General features: G+C 41.6%; 2 protein-coding genes across 4 annotated transcripts in view; one reads left to right on the top strand and one right to left on the bottom strand.

Moving 5' to 3' along the window:
- LOC145452098 (uncharacterized) overlaps positions 1-24,246 on the top strand; it is a 90,444-nt gene that overhangs the window by 40,144 nt on the left and 26,054 nt on the right. The gene's annotated exons all lie outside the window — the stretch shown is intronic.
- LOC145451928 (uncharacterized) lies at positions 3,619-22,336 on the bottom strand. 2 transcript variants are annotated; one of them, XM_080330146.1, is made up of 9 exons: positions 17,803-22,330; positions 16,518-16,566; positions 14,815-14,957; positions 9,108-9,422; positions 7,977-8,201; positions 7,428-7,580; positions 7,093-7,223; positions 5,645-5,762; positions 3,619-3,897 (listed from the first exon to the last, which is right to left on the bottom strand). In XM_080330146.1, the coding sequence occupies exons 1-9, from the start codon at positions 19,596-19,598 to the stop codon at positions 3,723-3,725; spliced, it is 3,105 nt and encodes a 1,034-aa protein (XP_080186272.1). In that variant the 5' UTR covers positions 19,599-22,330; the 3' UTR covers positions 3,619-3,722. The 2 variants fall into 2 exon arrangements, with proteins under 2 accessions (XP_080186272.1, XP_080186273.1); XM_080330147.1 differs by having other exon boundaries at positions 3,669-3,897; positions 5,543-5,762; positions 17,803-22,336.

Raw genomic sequence — 24,246 nt, 5'->3', positions numbered from 1 at the left:
TAAGGCACGCCCGAATCGTTTTCCAAGCACGTCACTGAAATAATTAAAAATGGAGTGGCCAATCTGAAATCCCACTCGTGATCCAAATTATGTCAATCTCGTTGCAGCTATCCCGCCGCTGCGATATTATGTTGGCCTATTTACCTTAGATCAGTGGTTCTCAAACTTTTCAAGACAAGCCCCCCCCCCCCTTATGATGGTGAAAGATTTCGCGCCCCCTTATCGTTATAACAAAACGCAACCAGGATGCTAGCAAACTCAACGGGTAGTTTGATGGCATGGAAGGTTACGACTGTGGATGAGAGATTTTAAATATATAATTCATACTCAATACAGAGCAAAAAGTATGAATGGGATGTATATCGCGCGAAACGCGAATTTTTGTTCAGTCGAGCTCAGCTTCGCGCCCACCTTCAGGTGCTTACACGCCCCCAAGGGCGGGGGGCGCCCACCAGTTTGAGAACCACTGTCTTAGACTTATCACTGTGAAATATATTGAGAAAAAGTTAATCAAGTCCCTGCATTAATTCGATTTTTAGTACGCATTTTATCAATATTTAAAAAAAGTTTCTTTAGACTCTTGCGGGCCGTAGTTTGCCCACCCCTGCTCTACAGCATCATGGGATGCAAATGAAAAGTTTGCTATGAAACAGCGGCTCTTCACTCCAACGCCCCGTTTCAGCAAATGGCTCACCCCCTTCCCCGTAGATAAGGCTAATAGAGGGTGCCCATATATGTCAACGATTTATCGAGGCATAATTGCACTTAGTTTTAAAAGTTAACAAAGGTTAATTTGAATTCAAATTAACGATACAAATACTGTACAATTTTCAAAAAGAAAAAGGTATATTTCATGTCTTTTGTCCAGAAAGCTTCAACGGGGATATCGGGCTGAGGCCCCGGGGGATATGCTAAATAGCTAAAACAGGATCTGATGCTGCTCAAATTCGAGAACCACTTTTCCAAGATTAGGACACGGCATGCGCTACTAGATTACGATACGATAGTTTGATGCTACGTTAAGATACGATGGTTCCGAAAGTTTGCTAAGCCATATTTGCTCTGTTGAAACATGACATATGGACGACAATGCTGTGTGAGAGGAACCACGCATCCCGATCCCGACTAATATTGACCGTTACTTTCTAAAAACATTTTTCACTCCATATCTATTTCGCTCGACGCACGACAGAAATTCTGTACTTTACTCAACTTTTGTGAAAATTTAATTAGTGTTGGTACTTCGTGAAAACAGACCCAAAATGTCTCCATATCAGTCTCTCTTTCTCTATCATTGGAATAATGTAATACTTCTAATTGACATACTGCAAATAGCGAAAAGTAAGTAAGTAAATCACAAAATATATTACGAAGTAGAAGTAACGGAAAATTAGATTTACTTGAGTAAGTATACTGCAAGTAGAGGAAAACTACTTGAGTACTTCGATAAAGTACTTTTAATTAACAGTTTTCGACCTAGAATGTTTACTTACTAGGACATTAATACTTCTACTTGAGCAGAAATGTACGACGATACTTCGACTTCTCCCAATCAAGATTATTACTTTGTCCACTTCTGGCCGTGGGTATTTTTCTAATCACGCCTCGGCAATACATTGAAGCTATCCAGGATTTTCCGAAATTGTAATAGTATAAACGGACTCCGAGTTCACATATAACATCGAAGTTAACTGATTTGAAGCTATTTTCGTGAACTAGAAATTTATGAAACCAGTCTTGATCCGGATCCGGCACTGAAGAAAAAAATGCGGATCCGGCTCCAACCCTGATCCGACAAAACCTGCCGGATTCCTATCTGGTTAGAAACCAAAATTCTGACCCTGTACATCTCTATTCGATAGTTGTGTTTTGTCTGCATTTTGTGCGTCAATGAACCTTACCGTCGCTATACCATATATACGTATCTTATGATCTATGATACTGGAAGTGAAACAATTGGTATTATCTCAACTTTCCCAGGTAGCCTAAGAGGGTCAAGTTATATAGTTTAATTGCTAATCTGTAATGATGATCAATTGAAACTATGAACTGACAATGATCCGGAACAATATTACAATCATGGTTGCATTTAAAGTAGAAATCAAAATAAAACAAATATGTTAAAACCATGACTCTTATTTTAAAGATTTGGTTTGTTTGTTTTTCTGAGGTGATTTTCGAAGGAAGAAAAATAACTTTTGAAATTTCAATACAGTGGTTTGCGTGAGTGCACGGCATGAAATGCTCAAACGTGTTTCGGGACCTACGATAACTTATCGTAGGCCCCGGGTGTTTCTTGTATTGAAGAACCATTTTCATACGACAAAATCACTGTCCACGGCAGACCGCGTTGCATGTAGCAACTACCGCTTGACTTTTCCAACATTGCTACCTCTGCTGCTACTTCGAAATATTTTGAGATTTACTTACGTTTCGCTATTTTCAGTCGAAGCATTATATTCCTAAAATTAGAGGCATTTCGGCGCTGTTTTCACGGACTATCAACAAGAATTCAATTTTCACAAAGTTAAGTGAAACCCAGAATTTTCGTCGCAATTTGCGCAAAGTGGATATGGATTGTCAAGTATGTTTTCACTAAAGGATGCGGTGAATATAATTTAGGTAGTTGCGGGGCCTACGATATATCGTAGGCTCTGGTAGCGGATTGCATGGTTCCGTTCACACCTCATCGTCATTCATATGACAAGTTTTATAACAGTAAAAAGTGCTCATCAAAACGTTTAGAACTACCGTTTCGCAATCAAGCATCTACCTATCGGATCGTAATCCAGCGGCACGTGGCGTGATGTTCTAATCCGGAAAAGTGGTATCTGCCTTTTTTTAGCGTTAGACCTGTTTTAGCTTACCATCAGACATGAAATATATTTTCCGCTTTTAAGAAATAGCATTTGTATGTCTTTTAATTCACAGTATCACTACTTTGAGCACTTCTAATTCATTTCAGTTCTTTTGTCTGTAGAACATATATGTTGAATTTTAAAACCAAATGTAGTATTGTCTCTATTTTCAGGAAACAAAATGACAGTATATGGCATTTTTGCGATCCGCCAAATTTTTGTTAAAGTAGACCTATATACTAATTGCGCAACGTGTTAACATCGTATCCGATGCAACTTCTCCGAATTTCTCCAAACTACTGGCCCGTAATACGTTGGTGGGCACCATGCCATTTTTTGAAACGGGGAGTTTGAGTACACAAAACATTAAAATCGCTTTTCCATAGCAGAACTATCACTTACATCCCATGATGCGGTCGAAAATTTATACCTCCTGGGATGCATCAATATGAATTAAGCTACCTAGCTCAATTTGCAGCTTTTGACAGTCCACGCGAACGTATGACTGTTTTCACAACTACTTGGTTACTTGAGTAGATTTAGTCATCCAAGTATACTTCTACTTGAAGTAGTTTTAGGTTTCCTTTAAAGGTACTACTTTTCCTCGTACTACTTTTACTCGTACTAGAGTAGATTTTTGCGTCGCTTCTTCTACTTCTACTTGAGTTGCTTTCTTGACTACTTTGACCACCTCTGACCAGGGATATCTAGACTACATATCTAGTCTAGATATCCCTGCCTCTGACGAAGAGTATAGATATTGCTATGAGGAGCATGCCAATGCACTTTTATTCGACACTGCATAACACAAACGGTATAAATATGTAATGGACAATGGTAAATGATGATAGTTGATCTCGAGTATCAAAACGTGACAAAAGAAACGTCTCCATTCTGGGCAGTCCGGACGTGATGATTGTTGCCACGCCTGCCGTCCTGTTGCTGGGCGAAGGGGCGAGTCTCTTGAGGTCGGTTGGGCAAGAATACGTCATCGTTCCGACTGTTCATTGAGCTCGATTCATTTCCGCCCTCTGCAGACCTGGATGGAAGAAATTCCGTTAGCTATCAGCCTGATTCAGTAGATCGCAGTGTTAAACTAACAGCCTGGATCCGCACTAAGCTGTCATTCATATCGCCGTGTTTTGGCGATCTTGCTCCTTCGATTTTGGATTTTGGGAGCGTATACACCGTGACGTGACGTTTGATTGTTGAAAATTTGTTCACCTCTACTGAATTTTCCATCCTTGACGCATCCCCACAATCGTATCAGATATACCTAGCGTCAGGTATGGGAGAGGAATTACCAACTTTGATAGCCGAGGAAGCCTCCCCCAAATAAAATTTCGGATCACATAACATCACGTCATTGCGGACTATTTACGACCACTTTTCGTATCGCAACCCTGCACTGCATGCAAGGCACTGGTGAAGAAACAATTGAAGCAACAACTTATGTTCAAATCTCTTGCCAATTTTGCCTTGCACAGAGTAATGTCGCCATGTCATCCGTGCTTGTGATGTCAAGTCATTGTCGTCATTACAAGCCACGGCTACTACGCCCATGATCACCACCACCTTATTGACCTCTACAGTCGTACACATCGCAAAAGGGATAATGAATGGCATCGCTGTTCCGAACAATGAGAAACAACTAGCTGAATGGTACATTGTTCGCTTCAGCAAAATAAAATATCTGGAGATAGATATTTTTGATAGATATAATTTGGAAGAGTCGAGATCAAATCAATCGCGAAGAAATACGCGTGTAGGCCTATGTGTATGTGAATGGTCGATGATTGTGAAAATGCTTCGGCCGGTCTGGGCCTGAAAGTCAGCAAAACAAAAGCCCCGTGAATCGAGCGGTTGGCTTCGTGACGGTGGCTGATTACAGTTGTTATCATTTCCGTGGATCATTGAGTCAATTTACATTTCTAACAAAGGTGTTATATACAGTTTCTCCACCTATGCTTCAGACATGCCAGAGTGGGGCTGGTGCGTCACGATGCCTTGGGAACGGCTCGAGTAGTTACGATAAACGTATCGAAGAAATACAAGCGATTTGCGTCATTCCCGAATGACTCTTCAACAGCACACGATCACGCAGTATTAAACGGGCGTTCTTGGCCTTAATCAAATAACATTCATGTTACATGTTCTGGAAATTGTGACGCCACGTCGGAATCGTAACGTGAATGGGTCGTGCTACGACGAATCGACCGAAATATTTCTGCCAATGTGTGATGAAACCATGATTGAAACACCCAAAATGGGGGCATGAGATGATCTCAGAATTGCGGTATAAAATATTATTACACCTTTGAGACGGTGACCATGGATTAATATTTCCAAAGCCAGAAGTCTCTTGGCACGAAGCCAAGTCCAAAACAGGCAATGTCTCGGAAGTTCATTCAACTGTTACATGAAAACTGAACATTTTCAGTTCCATTCCAAAGCCGGTCTCTCTATAGTGTCGTTCTTTTCTATTTTGCGTAATTGCTATCTTCGTCAATTCAAAACACCACAAAAAACGACTTGTAGTTACAGTCCTTCAATCAGTTCAAAATCTTCACAAATCCAAATCCATAATCATAATAATAACTGCTTTTTGCGCAAATGATCATGTGGTTATGGTCATGCATGAACTCACAGCAAGCAAAGTCACGCTCCGGTGAGCCCACGCATACCTCGCTCACGACAACGCGGTTTGCGGCCGCCCCTTTTTCGCACTGAATTCATCGAATTCGGCCAGGTGCCGGTTCCTGCCCGAAACAGAATGCGATAATAACCTGCTGAAAAGCAACGGCGCTTCTTCGTAATCGCTTGTGTCGCCGCCCGTGGATCTTGCCGGGACGGTGTTGCTCGCGGGGCTGATTTCGCGGATCTTGATTCCGGCGGTGCTGGAGTCTGAGGCAGAGAAACAGAATTTGTCAATAACATACTTAACAAAATGCAATTGCGCGAAATGTGATATAGAGACAAGAAAGGTAAAGACGGGAGGCACGTTATAACAGAATCATCAGAGACCAATCACCCCGGCCATGATTACACTCAATTTTTTGATTAACAAATGTAGCGGATACATTAAATATATTCAGAAATTAAATGAATAAAATACGGTCATTGCAAGTACAATCTAGCGATGTCTTTAGGACAGATAAGAGTTGAAACATAAGAAATCGAGGAGTATTGAGTATGAGTATGATTTTGGACGTGGGTCTGGGATTATCTTAAACTTGCTTACGTGCAGAACCTTCGTATCACTGACAGGGATGAGAGAGGAATTTGCCTCGAATAATCTGTATTTCATCTGAGTTTGAAGCTTAATCCCGTATACACAACTTGGGTTTGAAGATGTGTAATCCCCACCACCGACATACCTTGACTTGATTTGAAAGATATCGATGTGTGTCGGAGATTTGGATTTCCTAATCTAATTTTGAGACCCAAGTTGGAAAAAGCATGCACACAAACTTATCGTTAGACCAGACAGCTAATTTACATGCCAATAACAGTGATTCCCAAAGTATGGCTCGGAAAGGACATATATTTATGTCGCGGACGCTTCGGAACAATCTGCCGAATTTCATGAGAGAATCTTAATCTCTTCTTCCGAGTCGACTGTGTTTCGTATTAGCCAATGAGTGACACGGACAGACAAGCTGTCACGATGATATGGTGTTACACATGTCGCTTTCATGCTCTGTAATTAAGATTTGCTTTGCATTAGGTTTATCAAGATATCGATAACTTGCGCAGGTGATGGGATCGGTGTGTGTGTGTGCGAGTGTCAGACTTGCTGAGGTTAACCCAGAGGCCAGAACATCACAGTCTCGTTCGCTACCTCGCTTTTGAGTAGGCCTACTGCGAATACCAGCTTTCGCGTGCTAAGGGCACGCGTTGTTGTTCAATACGTGATTTCGTAAAACCATTGGTTAGCGAATCATTGGTTATTATGAAGGAGAAATTTCAGTGACATCGATCACACTGAATCAATGACTTCGTTTGTAATTCATCATGTTTCATAGACCTGTGTAGCGTACTACAACTGTTTGTCCACACCTTTTTCATTTCATTCATGGCTGTAAAAACGCAGTGTGCTATCATTAGGAATACATTTCTTTCGAAATGCGAGGCTTGATTCGCAAGACTTTGATGAATTCAAATTTGATTCCATAAAGGATGCACAACCGCTGAGAGCGTTCCTTCAATCACCCGAATGTCAGCAAACCCTTACCGGTGCTATTTTCGTCCTGGCACGCCTCTTTGCAATCTTTCGTGTCCTTCATCGACGATTTACAGTAGTGGTGTAATACGTGAGCTCCTAGCGCGTCAACAAACGTGTCGGCTAACGCTGCTATTCGGCTCCTGATGAGAAAAAGTTTACCGTTAATTTATTGTGACGTTTATAATCTAAATCCAATATGGATGACCAAACAAGATCACGCAACGTGGCTTCGTGGTATCACTTACTTCGATAAACTCTCTTGCATCGATAATTATTGACCTGATCGACTATGACTCCTAATTGTTCACTTTGAAGATATTATTGCGCGAATGTCATGAACTTACATAGCCCAGAAACACAAAAGCTTCTCCGGTATTTCTCCGGGCGCTGTCAGGCCCGCCGTAGATAGATTGATAACGATCCCCCTCATGTATGGGTTGAACCGATTAAACCACCGCCCAGTAGGAGATGTCACAGACGTAACCATAGACGAAAATCTGAAACAACAGTGATATACCCGAGGTCAAAGTAGTCAGATGAAGTGTGACCATAAATATATTACACCTATAGTAGCAGTATTAGTATTTGTTGAAAATAAAGATATGAAAAGAACTGGAATAAGTAGTTTCAAAAGGTTCGATCCTGTGAATGAGTCGCATTTTCTTAGCAGTTAAGCGGAACTGGCCATTTTCTAAATGACAGGGTATACATCTTCACGACTGACGCCAAATGACCTATGACACAACATATAAGTGAAATTTTCGAAAATATATTCAGTTACCATGACACATGACTTTTCGCTCGGTTCTCATGATAGTACAAGTAGAGAAAATCCGTTGAAGTACTCGGAAAAAGATCTCGTTACACCACCTCATATACAATACGCTTCTTACCCGAAGATTACAATCGAGCCAGCGTGCAATTGCCGTCCTTCGATTCGCGCCAGGAACATCGCGGAGCACGTCAGAAAAATCGCAGTCCCGGCTCTGTTAAATATACCGCCCAGCACCGTCGAGACTCGAACGATTCTTCGGTCCATGGGCGAGGGCGATTGACAGCATCGCGACAAGCCGTTCGTGTTCAATAGACTTCGCAGTGTCAGCGGAATGCATAAGTCACTAAATAAGTAGGAAATTGTTGTTACCAGTGTTCTACACTTCACAGCAAGGGAGAAGCGCTCAATGCATAGTAATTCATGTGTAGACCTAATGCTGTAAATAATTACTCACTTACAAGCCGAGGCGGTCAAATTAGTCATCTTTTGGCACTCGAGTAGAAGCAACTACATATACGTCTACTCAAGTACAAGCAGAACTGTAGACACGACAATTTTCAAGACATGTCGAAATTTTACTTGAAGTGGGATTAGAAATAAGGGTAATAAAAGTGCTTGGATATTTATAAAAGTAGGTTTGATCGAAAAGTCACATACTTTTAGCAGTTGATCGGAGATTATTACTTTTGAAACTGTGACGTGCATCTTTGCGACTAACACAAAATGATTAATACCACGACTTCTTTTCTTCAAAACTACTTATTTCAGTACTTTCACGCCTTTAATTTGTATCCTCTGCTTTATGTAGTTTGACATGGCTTGAAAATCGCTATTTCTACTTGTAATTGAGAAAAATCGACGACATAACTTCTATTCTATTTGAGTAGAAATGCTGACTAATTTGACCATCTCTGCGTCTACGACCCAGGTAACGCATCTATGTATCGTCGCGGTGCAATCAACGTAGGTTATGTTCATTTCTTCCAATTTTGAGACCCATTTTTCAAATTGATAGAAAGTCAAGTTTTTTTTTTTTTAATTTTAATTTTTTCGGCCATATCTTGTCCATGTTTTTTGTTTATCTTTGTCATGTTGATTTAAAGGTAATTTTTTCAAAATCTGTGAAATGGACATAGCTACTTTGATTCCACAGCGACGATATATAGAGAGGGAACCAAATTGATAACATGAGAAAGGTAAGTAATTCGTGGATCTGAATTTTTCAACGCCATTCGACCTATTTCCTCACCTGAATCCGAGGCTAAATGACGCGATCAATGGACCCGATACCCTGAAACTCATTCCAGCGCATGGCCGCGACAGCGTAACGACGCACGCGACTATGGGCATCAGTACGAAGCAGTGAATTGCTATACTGGCAAGCACTGTCAGTATAAATCGCTGGGTGGCGTGATGGAGTACGATTGCGTCTGTTTCGAGACTATTTGTTGTTGCGTTTTCAATCCCAATCTTGTCCAACTGCAAATCGTACCCGATACTTGTCCAGTTTATTTGCGTCGCTACGAGCTCCGATGTGATGAAAAATACTCCAATCGGGACGTACCTGATAGAATTAGATAGATTGTTGATAATGTAACAAACCATACCGTCACGGACATTCATACATTCAGTGAACAAGTATAAGTGTACCAATCCAAATCTATGCGTGTTCGACGTGTAGGCCTATTGAATTCGTATCGCGTTGGGTGAAACTAAGTTTGAATCCTAGTGTAACTTCGAAATGGAATTTGATCTAATTTTCACATATATTTATTCTGTGCCATTTCCCTCCAAAATATACTAATTACTGAAGGTACAGCACCGTTACTCAGACCTACTCAACTCACGGTCCTGTTTGGGAAGCAGATTACTAAAAAAAGGTAGTCACCTTCGCAAAAACCACTGCGGTATTGGCCCATTGGTTGAAAACTTCATTCCTAGCCCGATGTTATTACTGCCTTGAACCAGCTGAACTTGTTGCATCAGGATCATAGTGTCTCATGGACTCATAGTCCTGATGAATTGGAACTCGTCAGTCAAAGAAACGCTTATTCAAAAACCTCGCGCATGCTATATATATCTGAGTGTTCAGTTCATTCGTAAGCCCTATTATCTAGTTCAAGATAAACTTAAGTCAGGCCTACTTGGGTACTACTCGCATCACAAAATATCTGTGTCTGGAATTGGTTGTTTTAAGGCTCCGTAGTCAAAGTGTTAAGAACACAGTCCCGTGTGACGACATTGTGGAATTTCTGTGATCATCAAACACCTACGTCGTTAAAATGCATATGCAGTTTTGTATTCGCAGTAGTCTACTTCACGTCAATGCAATGCGCCTCCCAGAAAGGATATTTACCGGATGAATGTATATTGATCTTGGATTAATTGGGGTAAACGAGGCTACATGAAAAATTTATACCGTTCTTAGACGCCATTGCACGTGCACCATATCTTCAATAAGTTCAAAAAGGTATAGTTTTTATGCTCTTATGCATTATTAATAACCAATCCATACTTCGTAGAAGGCCTTGGACGGCGCGGAGTAAAGGTGTTCCACTTCTCCCGAATTACAACAACTAAGCTTTTCGGCGATTTGCGGTACTGTTTTTCCACAACATGACTTTTATTACGGTTCGTAAAATGTTGAACAAACTACACAAACATTACGATGTCGTTCTCACAGGAGAGCCCGTTGATTTAACATGTATGAATGATGGAATGGCTTTTCATTTATTTCAGCACTAACTATAAATCGCTAGCACATGCTGTCCAGTGTCCACGCGCGTACGCAAAGTAGCTCAATGCTGGCTATGAAAAAGTCAGAAAGCAAAAACTGTGAAGGAAGGAGAACAATTATCAAAATCACGGAAATCTCACGCATACCAAGAAACCATTGGCTTGAAAATGCAATTTCAGAAATTTCTAGAATACGTTATGATTTGGGAATGTATGTACAAATTCTCACGGACGTAGGGCTGGCGTAAGAGTAGGATTTCCTGAATCGCATTAGTCAGATCAAATACGCGGTGTGTGAATCGGTTGAACAGGACGTATAATCGTCTCAAGATGCAATGTAACGTCAGATTTGTCAAGTCAAGTGTCAATATTAATAGGATACATCCCAAGTGAAGCTATTCAAGTACTAGTCGGAGATAATCGCAAACGATGTGTATGGCGGGAAGTGGTATTAACACTGAGTGGAGATAGGGCTCGTTCGATTAAATGCAGCGAACTGAATGTGTTGCAAAAGGAACCAGAGTTTCATGGCCGTTAAGTTCATATTTATGATTCTATACTTATGTGTTGCCGGAATAAAGAAACCAAATGACTTCAAATTCCAATGTAATTTGATGAATTTTGAGTCGGTATTAATGCTACTTTTTGATGTCTATATATACTGTCTGAGCTATAGCGAAACTGAATATCATGAACAGGACAATGTTAGAGCCAGGATTTATTTTGACACTAATTACAATGCTTAAAGCGGAATATTTGTATGTATCGACTTATTAACTCTTTTCGAAATATACAGATTGGACTCAAACGAATTAGAGATTTCGATACGATAATGTCGCGACTATCACCTCTGTTGAGTCCGCGCAGGCGTGTGGTCTCTTGTTGTTTATCTACAGGCTGTATCCGTTGCCTGTCGTTAAGCATTTAAATGTAAACAATCATCTTCTGTCTTATCTCCGACCTAAGTGTGTCCGGATATTCTTATAATAGGGATATTTCTGAAGTGTCCTGCGTGCTCAAACCTGCGGTTATACCGACAGTGTGGTGTAGTTTTCACCAATTTTACCCAGGTGTATCAGGTTCGTCACGTTTGATAGCATTCGTGAGTTCATATATTATGGTTTACATAGGTCTACGGCGGTCGTTTCTCAAATTTGCGCTGGTATGCTTGCCAGCTGTGTTTGCGTGCTGAGTGATAATTGCATTCCTATATTCCAATCCAATATTCCATAGTCTCCACTCAATCGAACAAGACATGGAAAGCGGTATATGGAAGGGTGATACAATATACATGCACTAAACCATTTCGCAATACAGCCAAGTGTTTCTTGGGACAGTCACTCTCACGCGAGAAGGATTGTGTTTAGCGCTGGCTAATGGCGCCTTTGTTTCCGCGAGATATTCCCCGCTCGATAAATTCCAACAACGATGTGCCGATGTGATCGCCTTTCGCGCTGGATCGAGATGAGTGCCGGCAGATTGTCGACTTGAGGAAAGCGATACTATGAAGCAGTACTCTCGCAGACTTGTTGACTGCTTGGAGGTTGTTTGGGAATTGAACTTACTCATAGGTTAAACAAAGCTTATCGCGACTTCACCAATATACATTTTGAGGCAGTAAAAACTATTCACGTCATGCAGTCCCGGGTCGAAGATTTGGAGAGGCCATTCGCACCTTTCGCCCACTGATATTTTTTCGTGTAAATCATGAGTTTCTGAAGAGCTCCTCGGTATCATTTACATTTTAATCACACAACTAACATCACGTCCGTTGAATGCGATGTTCTTTCATTTGTAGGAAAGTACTTTAATCCCGCGTTTTCGCATAACATATTCAATTTACATCCTGTTTGCGTGACAATTCGCGCGATCCCGGTGATAAATTAAGGCCTAAAATGTTGGTAATGCTATATCTCTCACAGTATCAAGTGGAGCATGTATCCAATTTCCTATTCACGGTGAGTGGAGTATACTAAGTCGAATGAGAAAGAGCCGCGGAGCGTAAATTTAGTTGAGCTGTTATGTTTTGACGCTTTATAAGTAGTCCACAGACATTGTGAATAAAATAACATAACGAACTGAAATACGTGAAGAATCCTCACCCAATAAATGCATACTACATAGGTTCATGGCACAGTTCAACCGGCATTATGTAAACAGTACCACTTCACTTCCCCATCCTAACGAAGGAACCATTCGTGAGTTTTATCGGTATATGTTGCGTGTTGGTATCAGGGATATCTTGAGTTCTGGTTGGTATATTCTAAAATCTAAATTGTAAGTTGCTATCCTGCTGCCACGTTTGCTAGGCCTGCAGGATTGTGACACCGCCGAATTCCGTTGCCGTCAATTAGCGATTATATTCATTACGTCATAACGCAATTGGTCTTTATGTGACATGTCAAAATATCGAGTTTCATCTCTCGCCATCGCTGCGTTGGGATCTTTGAAATACGCCGAACCTTGACATTTACAGAAGCTTAATCGAACGATAATAATATCACGTTAAAGTTTTACGTTAACACCTGAAATGATCTTAGTATAATACAGTAAACGCAATATCTTCTACCTTATGCCACGTGTGCGGATATACTGTACAATGCCGTATCGTATATGCCACGACCACGACCTTACGTTGATCAATTGAGCATTGTAAACTATTGGTACCTTATGATCTCGACAGCCGTTGAGATCGTCGTAAAACACAACCCTTTCTACCTATCAGTTAATAAAGCTATGCATATTATGGCACTCCATGCGGTAACGTTCTCTGATAATGATGTCGGTATTGATCTGTTTTGCCTATTCAATAACCAATACACAGTATGCGTCGACCCAAAAGCAGATGGCGGTGGTGAAGCCTAGGTCCCAAACCGGCTCGTTATTTCTTATTATGAGGTACAAATCAATGCATAATATATGAGTCGAGCATTGGGGAACAACAGATATGGTACATACTCGATGAAAATCGACTCGCTCTTAGCACGAAGTGCAGACTCCGTTGCGGCAAGCCGCCGCGTTTGATCCGAGGTTCAAAAGGATGGTTCAAATAAGATCTCGAGATTCTGATTACACTGACGTCAGATTAGAAAATTTTGCTTATTTTTGAATATTCTCAACCATGTGCCGGCAGTTTCTCTGTACACGACAAGCCGAGTTTTGTTAATCTGCGGACGAATCGCAGTTTCCTTGAACAGAAAAACCGCAAATCCTAGATTCGCGAACGTTACCTATACAGCAGCTTGATTTCGTAGTGAAGGTTCAATCTTGAGGGGGATACAGACTACCCATGATGATCGGGGAAATCCAATATACATTGTAGGTCTACAAAGCACTAAAGTTCACAATCGCAGCTCATTTCAATGGAATGTCTGAACTCTAGAGCATAGTGTATTCTCCCGGGGTGTGGATTCTCGGCGGAAATTGCAGCACATACTGTCATCTCAACTCAGTGTATTTCCATTCGCACTCATCTCATCCCACCACGTGCAAAATCATAAACGCCTATTGATAACGAGTTGCGGTCATTTCCCAGTGCGACTTGAACGCAGTTGCTGAAAGACAACTGCATCCTACTTCACACAATAGGAATTTTCTGGTAAGTAATTTGATAAATCCCGCATGACATGTGCCATTTTAATAACCCGACTGCTGCTACTCTAAAAATAGTACCGGTACTACAGCGCCTGTCGAAGTGGCATGCTGCTGTTGGAATTTCGCAAATCAAAACATCTGACGTCATAATCGATTTCCCATTGAAGTCCCAATGATAACGAACTTGGGCCGTCAGTTTCTCCTTGAATTTTTTCCAAGCCCGACACGATCCTTCGACTAATAAATGTTTCGCATTGAAAGTTCACGGCGGTTCGAATGTTTGGATTCCCAAGGACCTGACGAGAACTTCTTTTAGCGCAAATTGATAGCGTTTGTTTTGTCAAGACGCCAATAACGACGAAAGGCTGTCATCGATAGGTCATGGTGTGTGCCAGCCGTCAGCAAACTCGCGATTGTGAGTTATGGCGCTGCGGATTGATGCTGTGATCGTATACTTGCGCTGCGCGTATAAAAACCCAGGTAATTAAAACATGCTTCATGATAATTCAGCTCTATACGACACGCTCGATTAAATGGCGTTTGTTATCTACTATCAGACAAAGTCATACAGTCAAGCGGCATTGTTGATACCCGCTTCTAACTAAGGTGTTATCGAAAATACTCACCACAGTAAGATATCTGCCATGTTTGACATGGCCATTCCTATTTGCGACAGAACGTGACGAATAGGCCCACCTTCCAAATTCATAATGGAGGCGCCGATTCCGACGAGTCCGGCAAATAGCGCGATGACGAACAAGTTGCAGAACTGTAAAGAGTAGTTGCGACTCAAGTTTTTATTCTGATTGTGAATATCAAGTGGCGACTTTCTTGCTCTGCTAGCAATGGAGCTATTGATCTTTACGAAGGAATTTATTCAGAATGAGACCTGTCTTTATCTGTTAGCTATTGAGTTATATATTGATTGAATTGATTGAGACACGAAGTTGATCGCTTTCTCGCAGAGAGGCTGTTGTTGCAACCAGCATGACTGAAATTGTGGGATTTAAGTTCTCAAACTGTTGAACCTTTCGAAACGTTTGTTTCCGACATATAGCCTATGCAGAATTGCTGCCCTTTCAGTGACTTCAAAAAATGCACGTCAATTTTGTTTCGAATTGGAATCGTGGATTGTGTAAGCAACTAAGCATATCGTCAAAAGATTGTAGTATGAGGTTCTAATAAATGACAAGCAGGAAGAGGACACCACTACGAAAACGACCTACATTTCTGATGTACCGATGATAAGTGATAATTGGGCGTGTGTTCCATAATGCAGTTGATGTTCACTAAAAAATACTGTGGTAGCACGCTTGCCTATGGTGAAAAATATACCTTGAACGGAGCGTTTAAGTAATACAGTAGTATAGTTCTACTGAGACTTGGGTACGCATATGGTTGCATTTAAAACAAATGTTGCTTTAAAACACTTTGTTTAAAACATGTTTTAAACAGTGTTTTTAAAAACATGCCGCTTTAAAAGTAACAAAATTGTGTTGTTTACAAAAGATGTATAATTATGCCATAACTGTAGTATGAGCCTACGGACGATTTGCACCCAGTATCGTCGAGGTATATAATATGGAGTGGTTAGAACCGTCGAAACCGTCGTAGGTTCAACAATTATAGCACGTAAATATAGATCATTGGTACGGAATGGATGTTCTGATGACGATAGACCGCCGATCGTAAGAAATGCTACATAATGATGTAGTCCTGGTTAAAGATATTTTTTGGTCCGTTTATGAGAGGGGTCGGAAGCCTTTTTCGTCAAGGGGCCATAGTTACCCTATATATTTTCAATTATCAATGTCAATCCATTTTGACGTCACAATTAAAGATTCGTTGCGTAATGGCTGAAAAAACAAATATAAAACATGTTTTAAACAAGGGCCATGTTTTAAACAGATATACACATAGAAGTTGCGATTTCTAAAACGGGAGAGAGTTTGACTGCGAGGGCATATATATGTAAGAATGGCTGATCAGTGATCAGTGATCATGCTGCATTCATAGTTCATACATTCAATTTTAAAACTGTATACGCGTATCATCGTCATACAAGGCAATAACGTTGCGTTAACGTTGCGGTATCATTTCGTTGATAAAAATGATAATACCTACCACCAAATAACACGCGATTTTGGTTCAGAAACAGCGTAAATACAATTGGAGATATTTCTAGAGTAATACCACTCGTGTAAATGGTGCAGACGGGGAAAACATACTTCAGTCCTTGTACTTGGTAACTGATCTATGATAAATTGATCATACCATCGCAAGTCGCATATGCTATAGTGCTGGTCGTGAAGCCAGAGAATTCACTCACCCCATCGTTGTAACTGACGTTCGGAGCTCCGCAGCCGGGAAAGAACATTCTAAAATAGAAATTCTGTGATATTAACACATTCGTCATCACATATTTTGTCGTAAGGGGTGTCCAGAGTGGTATTTCTATTTCGTCACGTATGATCGGCGATGCATACCTATATCACCCGAACGGCGTGTAGCTTGGAATATATAGTCGCGTGAAGGAATGTGGTTGCGCTGTATTTACATCAAACCCGACGCATACATGAACTTGCGACACGTTCATCTCATACTTCCAGGCAATGATTCCAATTAGCGCCTTACTCACGCGGTCGTCTTCTTTGGGCGATAGAACGCAACAGTTCTGGGAATCCCATCGCCCGCCAAAGGTAATTCTCATGGACGCCACTACTTGAAAAACAGTGTTTTGTGATTTTCGTACAGGAGATAATATTACGTTGTGAACGTAGCAGACAGGGATGTGATGTCAACGCTTAAGGTCACCTTTAGATGCGACTCGGATTACGAAACTTAACTCGGAAAGACTTACAATTATTCAACGCGTAACGGTCACAATAGGCCATGCACTTCGCAATCATTAAATGTCAAGATTGCAGAAATAGTGGTGATTTGGACGAATCGAAGAGATAATGTATGAAAAATGTTTATGGGGCCGGATTAACTGTGATAAAAATGTGGGTCTGATTTCGCATTGCAATAGTCCAATGAAAGACCTTACATAAATTAGTTGTAGGATATACGACAGGACATTATCGACACCATTTGTGAAATTTCAAGAGGAAAGTGCTTACGCTATACGATTTATAGTGCTATAATAACGCGATAAAAATTGGGAGCATGGGTAACAAAATCATCAATGTAATAATCACTGATGTGATACTAGAATTGCACAGACCACCAACTTCATTACTCGTAAAGGAAAGCCTATCTGAACGAGAAAGGGGGTGACCAGAATTATTCGTTCCTTTGCATTTAATGGCATGAAGTGAGAAGATTTGATTTCACAAATTCCTCAATGAGCAGCGTTGCTGACTGCCAGAGATCATGACACTGACATCCGTAATCTACGCGTAAGCAGAGCGTTACCGCTAATGTTAGGATTTATGTCTAGTGTCTAATTCTTTGTAAACAGTGTAATGATAATAATGATTGTAATTTGTGGCGCAAAAAATACATCTAACCGGTACTCAAGTCCACCGCTAATTACAATGGCATCTACATACATCTTGCAATGGGCCTGTTGCGTTGAAAACTAGAATATATAAAAGCTCGTTTATACTTACAGTAGCAAACGTAATATCTCGTCAGTGGCCGTTATATGCTTGTCCTTCTCCGTGTCATAAACGTTCATAGATTCCCCCTTTTCGGCGACTCCTATGACAATTCTCCCGTATGTCGTCAGATTAGTAGAATTTGCATCAACTGCCGACAATGGCGCGGCCGGGTTCAGTAGAAGAGAAAACATAATAGCAACACCGATAGCGGTAACGGTGGACATCAAAAAATAGAATAATATTAAGGAAGTGAACCGCTTCAACGCTTTACAAGTCAGGTTTCCAACGCCGCTTAACATAGAACTGACTACCAGGAGCGGCGTCAGAGTAGATAGAATCATCGGTAGCATTGTAGAGCCGAAAAAGACATAATACTTTTGAAAGTGTTCCGTCGTGTCAAACCGCGTGGCTTGTATCACGATACCGGCGGGCAGCCCGGCGAAAAACGCCACCAAAATCAACAGTTCCAACACATGCGAGTGCAGAAATCTTCCGTATTTCACGCAGCAGTTTTCCTCGTCTTCGTCCGAGCTCGGGGACTCCGCGTTTTCGAGGGCCGATGGCAGCCGTTTTTTACGACCGTGTGGTAGCACCTCGTGCTGGATAAGGCCGTGGGTGGACGCGGGCGCGGTGGACACGGAAGCGTAATTTCGACCCAGATCGTAAGAGTTGAATGAGGTAGTCGAATGCCTGGATGAAGATTTCGATAAATTGTACGCTCCGAATTTCCCCGGCGCTCGCTTGGCTCCGCCGACTTTACGGGGTCTTCTTAACGAAAGCCGACTTAAAGTCTCAGAAGTATCTTCCGTAAAGCTCGGCTTTTGTTGATGCTTTCGACTTGTGGCTGGGGTTGCGTTTTGCGAATTGAGTTGTTTCACAGAGTCGACTCTAGGCCGAGGCAGCGTGCCTTCTTCCAGATTTTTGAGGTAGCTGCGTTTTTCGTTATACGCCGGTAAAGTGTGCGCTTCCTGCGACTGGTTATCAGGCCTGTGGAATGAAGTGACATCGCGAAACGATCGCATATTGTTCATATCATTGCGATTGCTATTATCTGTCGCGGGAGTGGTGTTGTTATGGCTCTGTTGTTCTGGGGCGGCGCGAGGGGTACCGGTATTCGCAGGGGGGTTTGCAGGCAAAGGCGCGCTCCCGAAAAAGCATAGGCCGCCGCCGTCGCCTACAGATGGGTGCTTATTCACGTACGGACTGTCCGGAACTAGAGGAAACGGGTTGGTGTGCTCCACGTTCGGGTGTAACGCGTTAGAACGCGGCGTGACATGACTGCCGTGTAGTATACTGGTATTTTCGTACGGATTCGCAGGCAGTCGCGGCATGGTAGCCGGGTTTCTGGCGTCGCTTCTAGTGGCCGTGTACATCGACTGCTTTGGCGTTAATGACGCCAGCGTCATGATTTTAGGGTGGGCTGTGAAGTTCCTCTGGTGCTGCATAGGCGTTTGAGGCGGTGACGTGGTAGGTGGCGGTATCGACGGGGACACCGGTGTCGGATACACAGTCGCGATGTTTTTGGTGAATGAAGTAGATGTTTGTTCCGGGTAAGTCTTTGATAGGGAGTCTTCCGGCGAAGGCAACGCGTATTTCTCGTGGTTGCAATTGCGGACTCTAGCCGAGTCCCTAGTTAGCGTGGTCAGCGTGTCCATAATGCGGTCCAATTCCTCCACGCTTTTGTCGTCGAGAGGCGCTGATGTCGTAGTATCCCGGATACCGTCCGTTCCCGCGAAACTGGCTGGTGAGTACGCTGTTGACGCGCAGGAGTCTCTCATCATAACCCTGCCATTGGTGTGAGCCATGTCATTGCAAGGCTGCTGTCGCACGTTATAAGCTTAGGTACGCGTCTGCGTATGGGAAAGAGTAAAAGATCTATTTTCATCCATTCATGACCAGTGGTGGTATAATAATCATCGTTCGTTCTCGGGTAGAACGACGGAAATTTCTACTGAATTACAAGTAGAAGTATCGATTTCCAAGACATATCAAAACTACTTCGAGTGGAAGTAGCAAATGATCGGTATGAAATATACTCGAGTAAGTATAGTTGAAAAACCAGATATTGTCGGCCAATGTCGGGGGATCGCATACTTTTAGCGGTTAATCGTGGGAGGGGTGGCTACTTTCCAAATAAAAGATGAATCGTCCCGGCCAACGCAAAATGACAGATGACACCACAAATTGGCGCAATTTTCGAAAATATGTTCAGTTACAGAGATACAGCCATACAGGGGCTATTTCCTGCCGTTTTTCTGACTGTTCTAACTCGTAATAGTGATGAAGACTTTGTCTAAACTACTTTGTACTTTTCAAAATCAAAAGTGTAAAAAGTTGAAGTGGAATTAGTCTGAAACATAACCACTCCAGTAAGCAGTGCATGTAGACAAAACCTACTTGAGTACCCCAGTAAAGTAACAATACTTTGTTTCTGACAACCACTATTACATACTTTGGTACGATGAATTATTTGGGCACATTGATGAGGATTTAATTTTCACTCTGGAGTGCTGTCGGGTGGATTACAAATGGTCTTAATTCCTTGCAAGGATGTGTTTTTGGTACTTCTTCTTGAGTTAACTGCGCCGCAATGACCCCACTGTTGCCGAATCTCATCTCACGTAATGCGCTTACGATTACAACGCCTTCCAGAGGTATATTGGAGGGTGCGACCTAGTTCTCGAAAATGCGCCGCAAATCGTATTAGCCGGGCCTCCGTATGACATTTACACTGGACTTGCGGGAACGACTGTGTCAACACTTATAAATAGTTCGAATACAAAGACTTCTATAATCGCTCATCATCAACAATCAAAAAAGTCAAATACCAGGCAACATACGATGCTTCACCACGAGCACGAACATTTGAATAGCTGATACGCGGGTAATACTAGCCTTACTACCGCGCACTTTCCTACAATTAAACATCTCCTCCCTTTCATATTCTCAGCTGAATATCTTGCTGTCGGATTTTGCGTTCGACCGCGAATACTGCGCGGTAACAATAATGCGGCAGGATCTTTCAGAATTTGTCAATCATATCACACGTCATCAATTCCCGCTGTCATAACAAAGTGTATATCACCGCTACGTAAGCGTTGGGTAGCTTTGCGAATTTTGCGTCAATGCCGCTAATTATACAGAGAATCGAGCGTAATTTAGTTTTCGAATTATGCTATTTTCCAAATTATATCAAACATATTGTTTGGGGATATTATAAAAACCACGGAAACGCATTTTCGGAGCGTGCCGGTTTTCTCATGTATAATTTAGCGTCTGCCGCCTTTGTGAATAAGTATAACTTCTTTTTACTAATGCCGAAACTGACAACGAAATTGGCCCGTCCTTTCTCAAAATGATGAGCTCTCACATCACCGATCCTGAAGATTATTAGATAAGGTTCAATCAAGAAATCTTTGACTATGTGCTACAATAGAATGTGATATAATTTTGATTATCATGTCGGTTCACAAAACAGTGGATAAAGCTTTTCTGTAGTATCGTGTACGTCAATAATTTCCAGATCATTCTACAAACTACCAAGTTATAATGTCACCCACTTACATCTGTCTACAATCTACTCTACAACTTTCCAAGTGTTATGGTATCAGCAAAGTGATATTTGTCATACTCATCGACTGCGGTATCAGACATGCCTGGCGCTAGTTTGACTCGAATCGCAATTTTTAGCTGCCATACCGTCGTGACCTTTTATGTTGTCATTTTGTAATTTTCCTTCCTGCTTCAAAATCCGAATTGGTTACGGTGATCTGCCACGAACGAAAAGGTATCTTTACGCGATTGGCTATGTCTCGGTTCGCCAACTGTCGTGTGAGCGCGGTTTCCTTCACAGATGCTCTGTACTATTTTCACGTCGAAGCGAATCGGGAAATGTTATTTACGTTTCGGCTTAGGATGTGACCTGGGGGATGAATGTATTAGAGAACGACGTGTCGGCCTACATTTCAGTAATCGTCCCATTTAAATTACACTTGTTCCATACGTTGTAGCGGAAGTGCAGGATATGTTTGGCGAGATCGTTTCTGTTTTTCCTCTTTTTCTTATCAGATAAGAAACGGTTATATTCTGTTACGTTTATCTAAACATGTGAGTTCGTATAAAATCGCCGACACGATTTCTATGCTGGCTGTACACCATTCCTTACTGTATCTTACTACAGTAGATCTATCTACTAGTAATGCACATTGCACATCCAAAATATTAAAGCACGCTGACTCCCACTATTCCGATGTGTATACTGTGGCACCGAACAATTTAAAACGAAAGTTATCTTTGCTATGCATAAAGATTGTCAACTAAACTATGAAGTACTGTTGTAGGTCACGGAATAATAAAATAATGCTGCGTTAAACGTTCCGGCTGCATTATCTCTTTTCATATATGTCTGCCTGAAAATCCGCTTGAAGTGATTAGCAAGCTCTATGAGCAACTCCGAGAATTCCGCTTTGTCATCTGATGCGCATGCGGTTATTCTGAGGCGTCAGACCTTTACGACAGGTTGTGCCGGCGACAAAGCACAACTACACGCGAGAGATGCTTCGCGCAACTATCGATCTTTTACCAAGATGTACAAAGTTTCGCTGTGAACCGAAAAAAGGCTGTACTTTTTCTCGTAACAATTCCCTCGATGTGACACTATCGGCTTGCTGTGCCTACGGTAATGTATACTATCCGCGCTTTTATCATTCCTTCGCTAAGATGCTCTCCAATTCCCTACATAGTTTACCTGACCGTATTATTTAGCACCGGTAGCGCCAATAGCTTTTATCACCTTTCATATCTCACCGTATGATGAAGGCCGTCATTCTCATTAGAAAACATTAATCCTCAGCGACAATGAACCCCATACGATAACGGCAGTAGAATGCAAAAAATATGCAAAAGCTGAATGATGAAAGCTTTTAATCCCACGACAAACAGCGTACATTGCACCGGATGTATCCTGTCGGTACTTGGTTACTAAGAGAAGGTAACTCGGTGGGGTTCAAATTCTCAGGCTTCAAAGAAAGAATGGCATACTTCTAATTGAGGTTAGGGCATCATTTCGGATGTGCGTTGCTTTGAACCGTCTTATTGTTTATACCCGGGAGTACTGCAATCGATACTCAACACCATTTATCCAATTAACAAGCTAACACATACTACATTCATTATCTCGTTCATTCATTAGTTTATTAACTTTATGACCTGAAAATATTCGAAGATTCCACTCGGCGAAGAGACGGGAAGTTGTTGACCCCACGGTGATTTACATCCAACACCCACCTTAACAAGATTAATTTTGAGCATGTCGCGTGTGGTACTGAGAAAAGATAATTAAGCGTATCAACAACGCTAATAAGATATAAACAGGTGCGCTCTCTCTATATGATATGCATGATCAAATCACCAGTGTTGTTCTATATGGCAATGTCTGCATGGTCGCCTGGTCGGTCGTTAAAAGATGTCGACTGATTCACTCATGTGGATAGTGGATCATGTCATATTACCAAAATTGTCATTCAAGCGCCTTGCTGATATTGATGATCATAAAAATATTTTGGATAAAAACGTATATGGGCTATGTCTTGGGGTTCGATCCGAAGCGCTAGAGAATACCAGTATTATATATAATAGCATCATGTAACATTGTAACTACTTAATTGAACTTGGTATACTAAACTAGACAAATTTGTTAGACCACAGGCCTGCCAACATCAAGGAGAACAGCTGAAGCGTCAAAGACTCTTCTTTTTGTCTGAACGTTACAGTTCTAACTGACCGTACAGCAATGACCCATTTCTTTTGATATTGCACCTCTGCTTAGTAGGCTACGCATAATTGTATGTCGGAGTAAATGCAGGTCAGTATATGTCCGTTGTGAAGTAGCAACAGCTATCGAAATCAATTGGATTCACACACAGCGGCCAGCGTGTAGCGCTGCTAAATTGAACCACAACAGTTGTGTTCGAGGCAGTGTTGGGATGACTCGAGTAATGACTTGACACCAGTCAGGCTCGAGTCACCTTTTTCACATGATTTGACTTGACTCGAGTCACTTTGCAAAAATGACTTGACTTAACTCAGCGTTTCCGAAATGTTGATTGACTCGTGACTCGGTGTAAAATTTGCGAGTTAATTTCAAGTCATCACAAGTAATTGATGTCGACTAAATCGTAATATCTTGCATACGTTCGGATTGAAGCGCTGGTGTGACCTGTGAGAGCGACGAATTTCATTCATTCAATGATTTTACGTTTTACTGAACCTCCATTGTTCTATCACAAATAGATTGACGGCAAACTAAGTGATCGGAGCTCACAGCGTAGGCTGTCATTAACTAGTAGTAGAATAATATATTAGCAGAGTATCCAGCTCTCTTCTATAGAATGGTTATTGGTGCTGGGTGCTCACCGTATCGAAACCTCTTGTATGATTTAAATTGAATTCGAA

This window comes from Botryllus schlosseri, chromosome 12, assembly GCF_051294905.1.
Source record: "Botryllus schlosseri isolate E-star chromosome 12, Bs_hap1, whole genome shotgun sequence".
Classification (NCBI taxonomy): Eukaryota; Metazoa; Chordata; class Ascidiacea; order Stolidobranchia; family Styelidae; genus Botryllus; species Botryllus schlosseri.
Note: the sequence above shows the minus strand (reverse complement) of the source record. Positions and strands in the feature narration are given on the sequence as shown.

Excerpts from the sequence above, each read along its gene's own strand:
- LOC145451928 (XM_080330146.1), bottom strand. The coding sequence starts at position 19,598 with ATGGCTCACACCAATGGCAGGGTTATGATGAGAGACTCCTGCGCGTCA. Across the intron at positions 16,567-17,802 it reads GAGATATTACGTTTGCTACT|AATGTTCTTTCCCGGCTGCG; the intron begins GTAAGTATAAAC and ends TTTCTATTTTAG. Across the intron at positions 5,763-7,092 it reads CCAGGACGAAAATAGCACCG|ACTCCAGCACCGCCGGAATC; the intron begins GTAAGGGTTTGC and ends TCTCTGCCTCAG.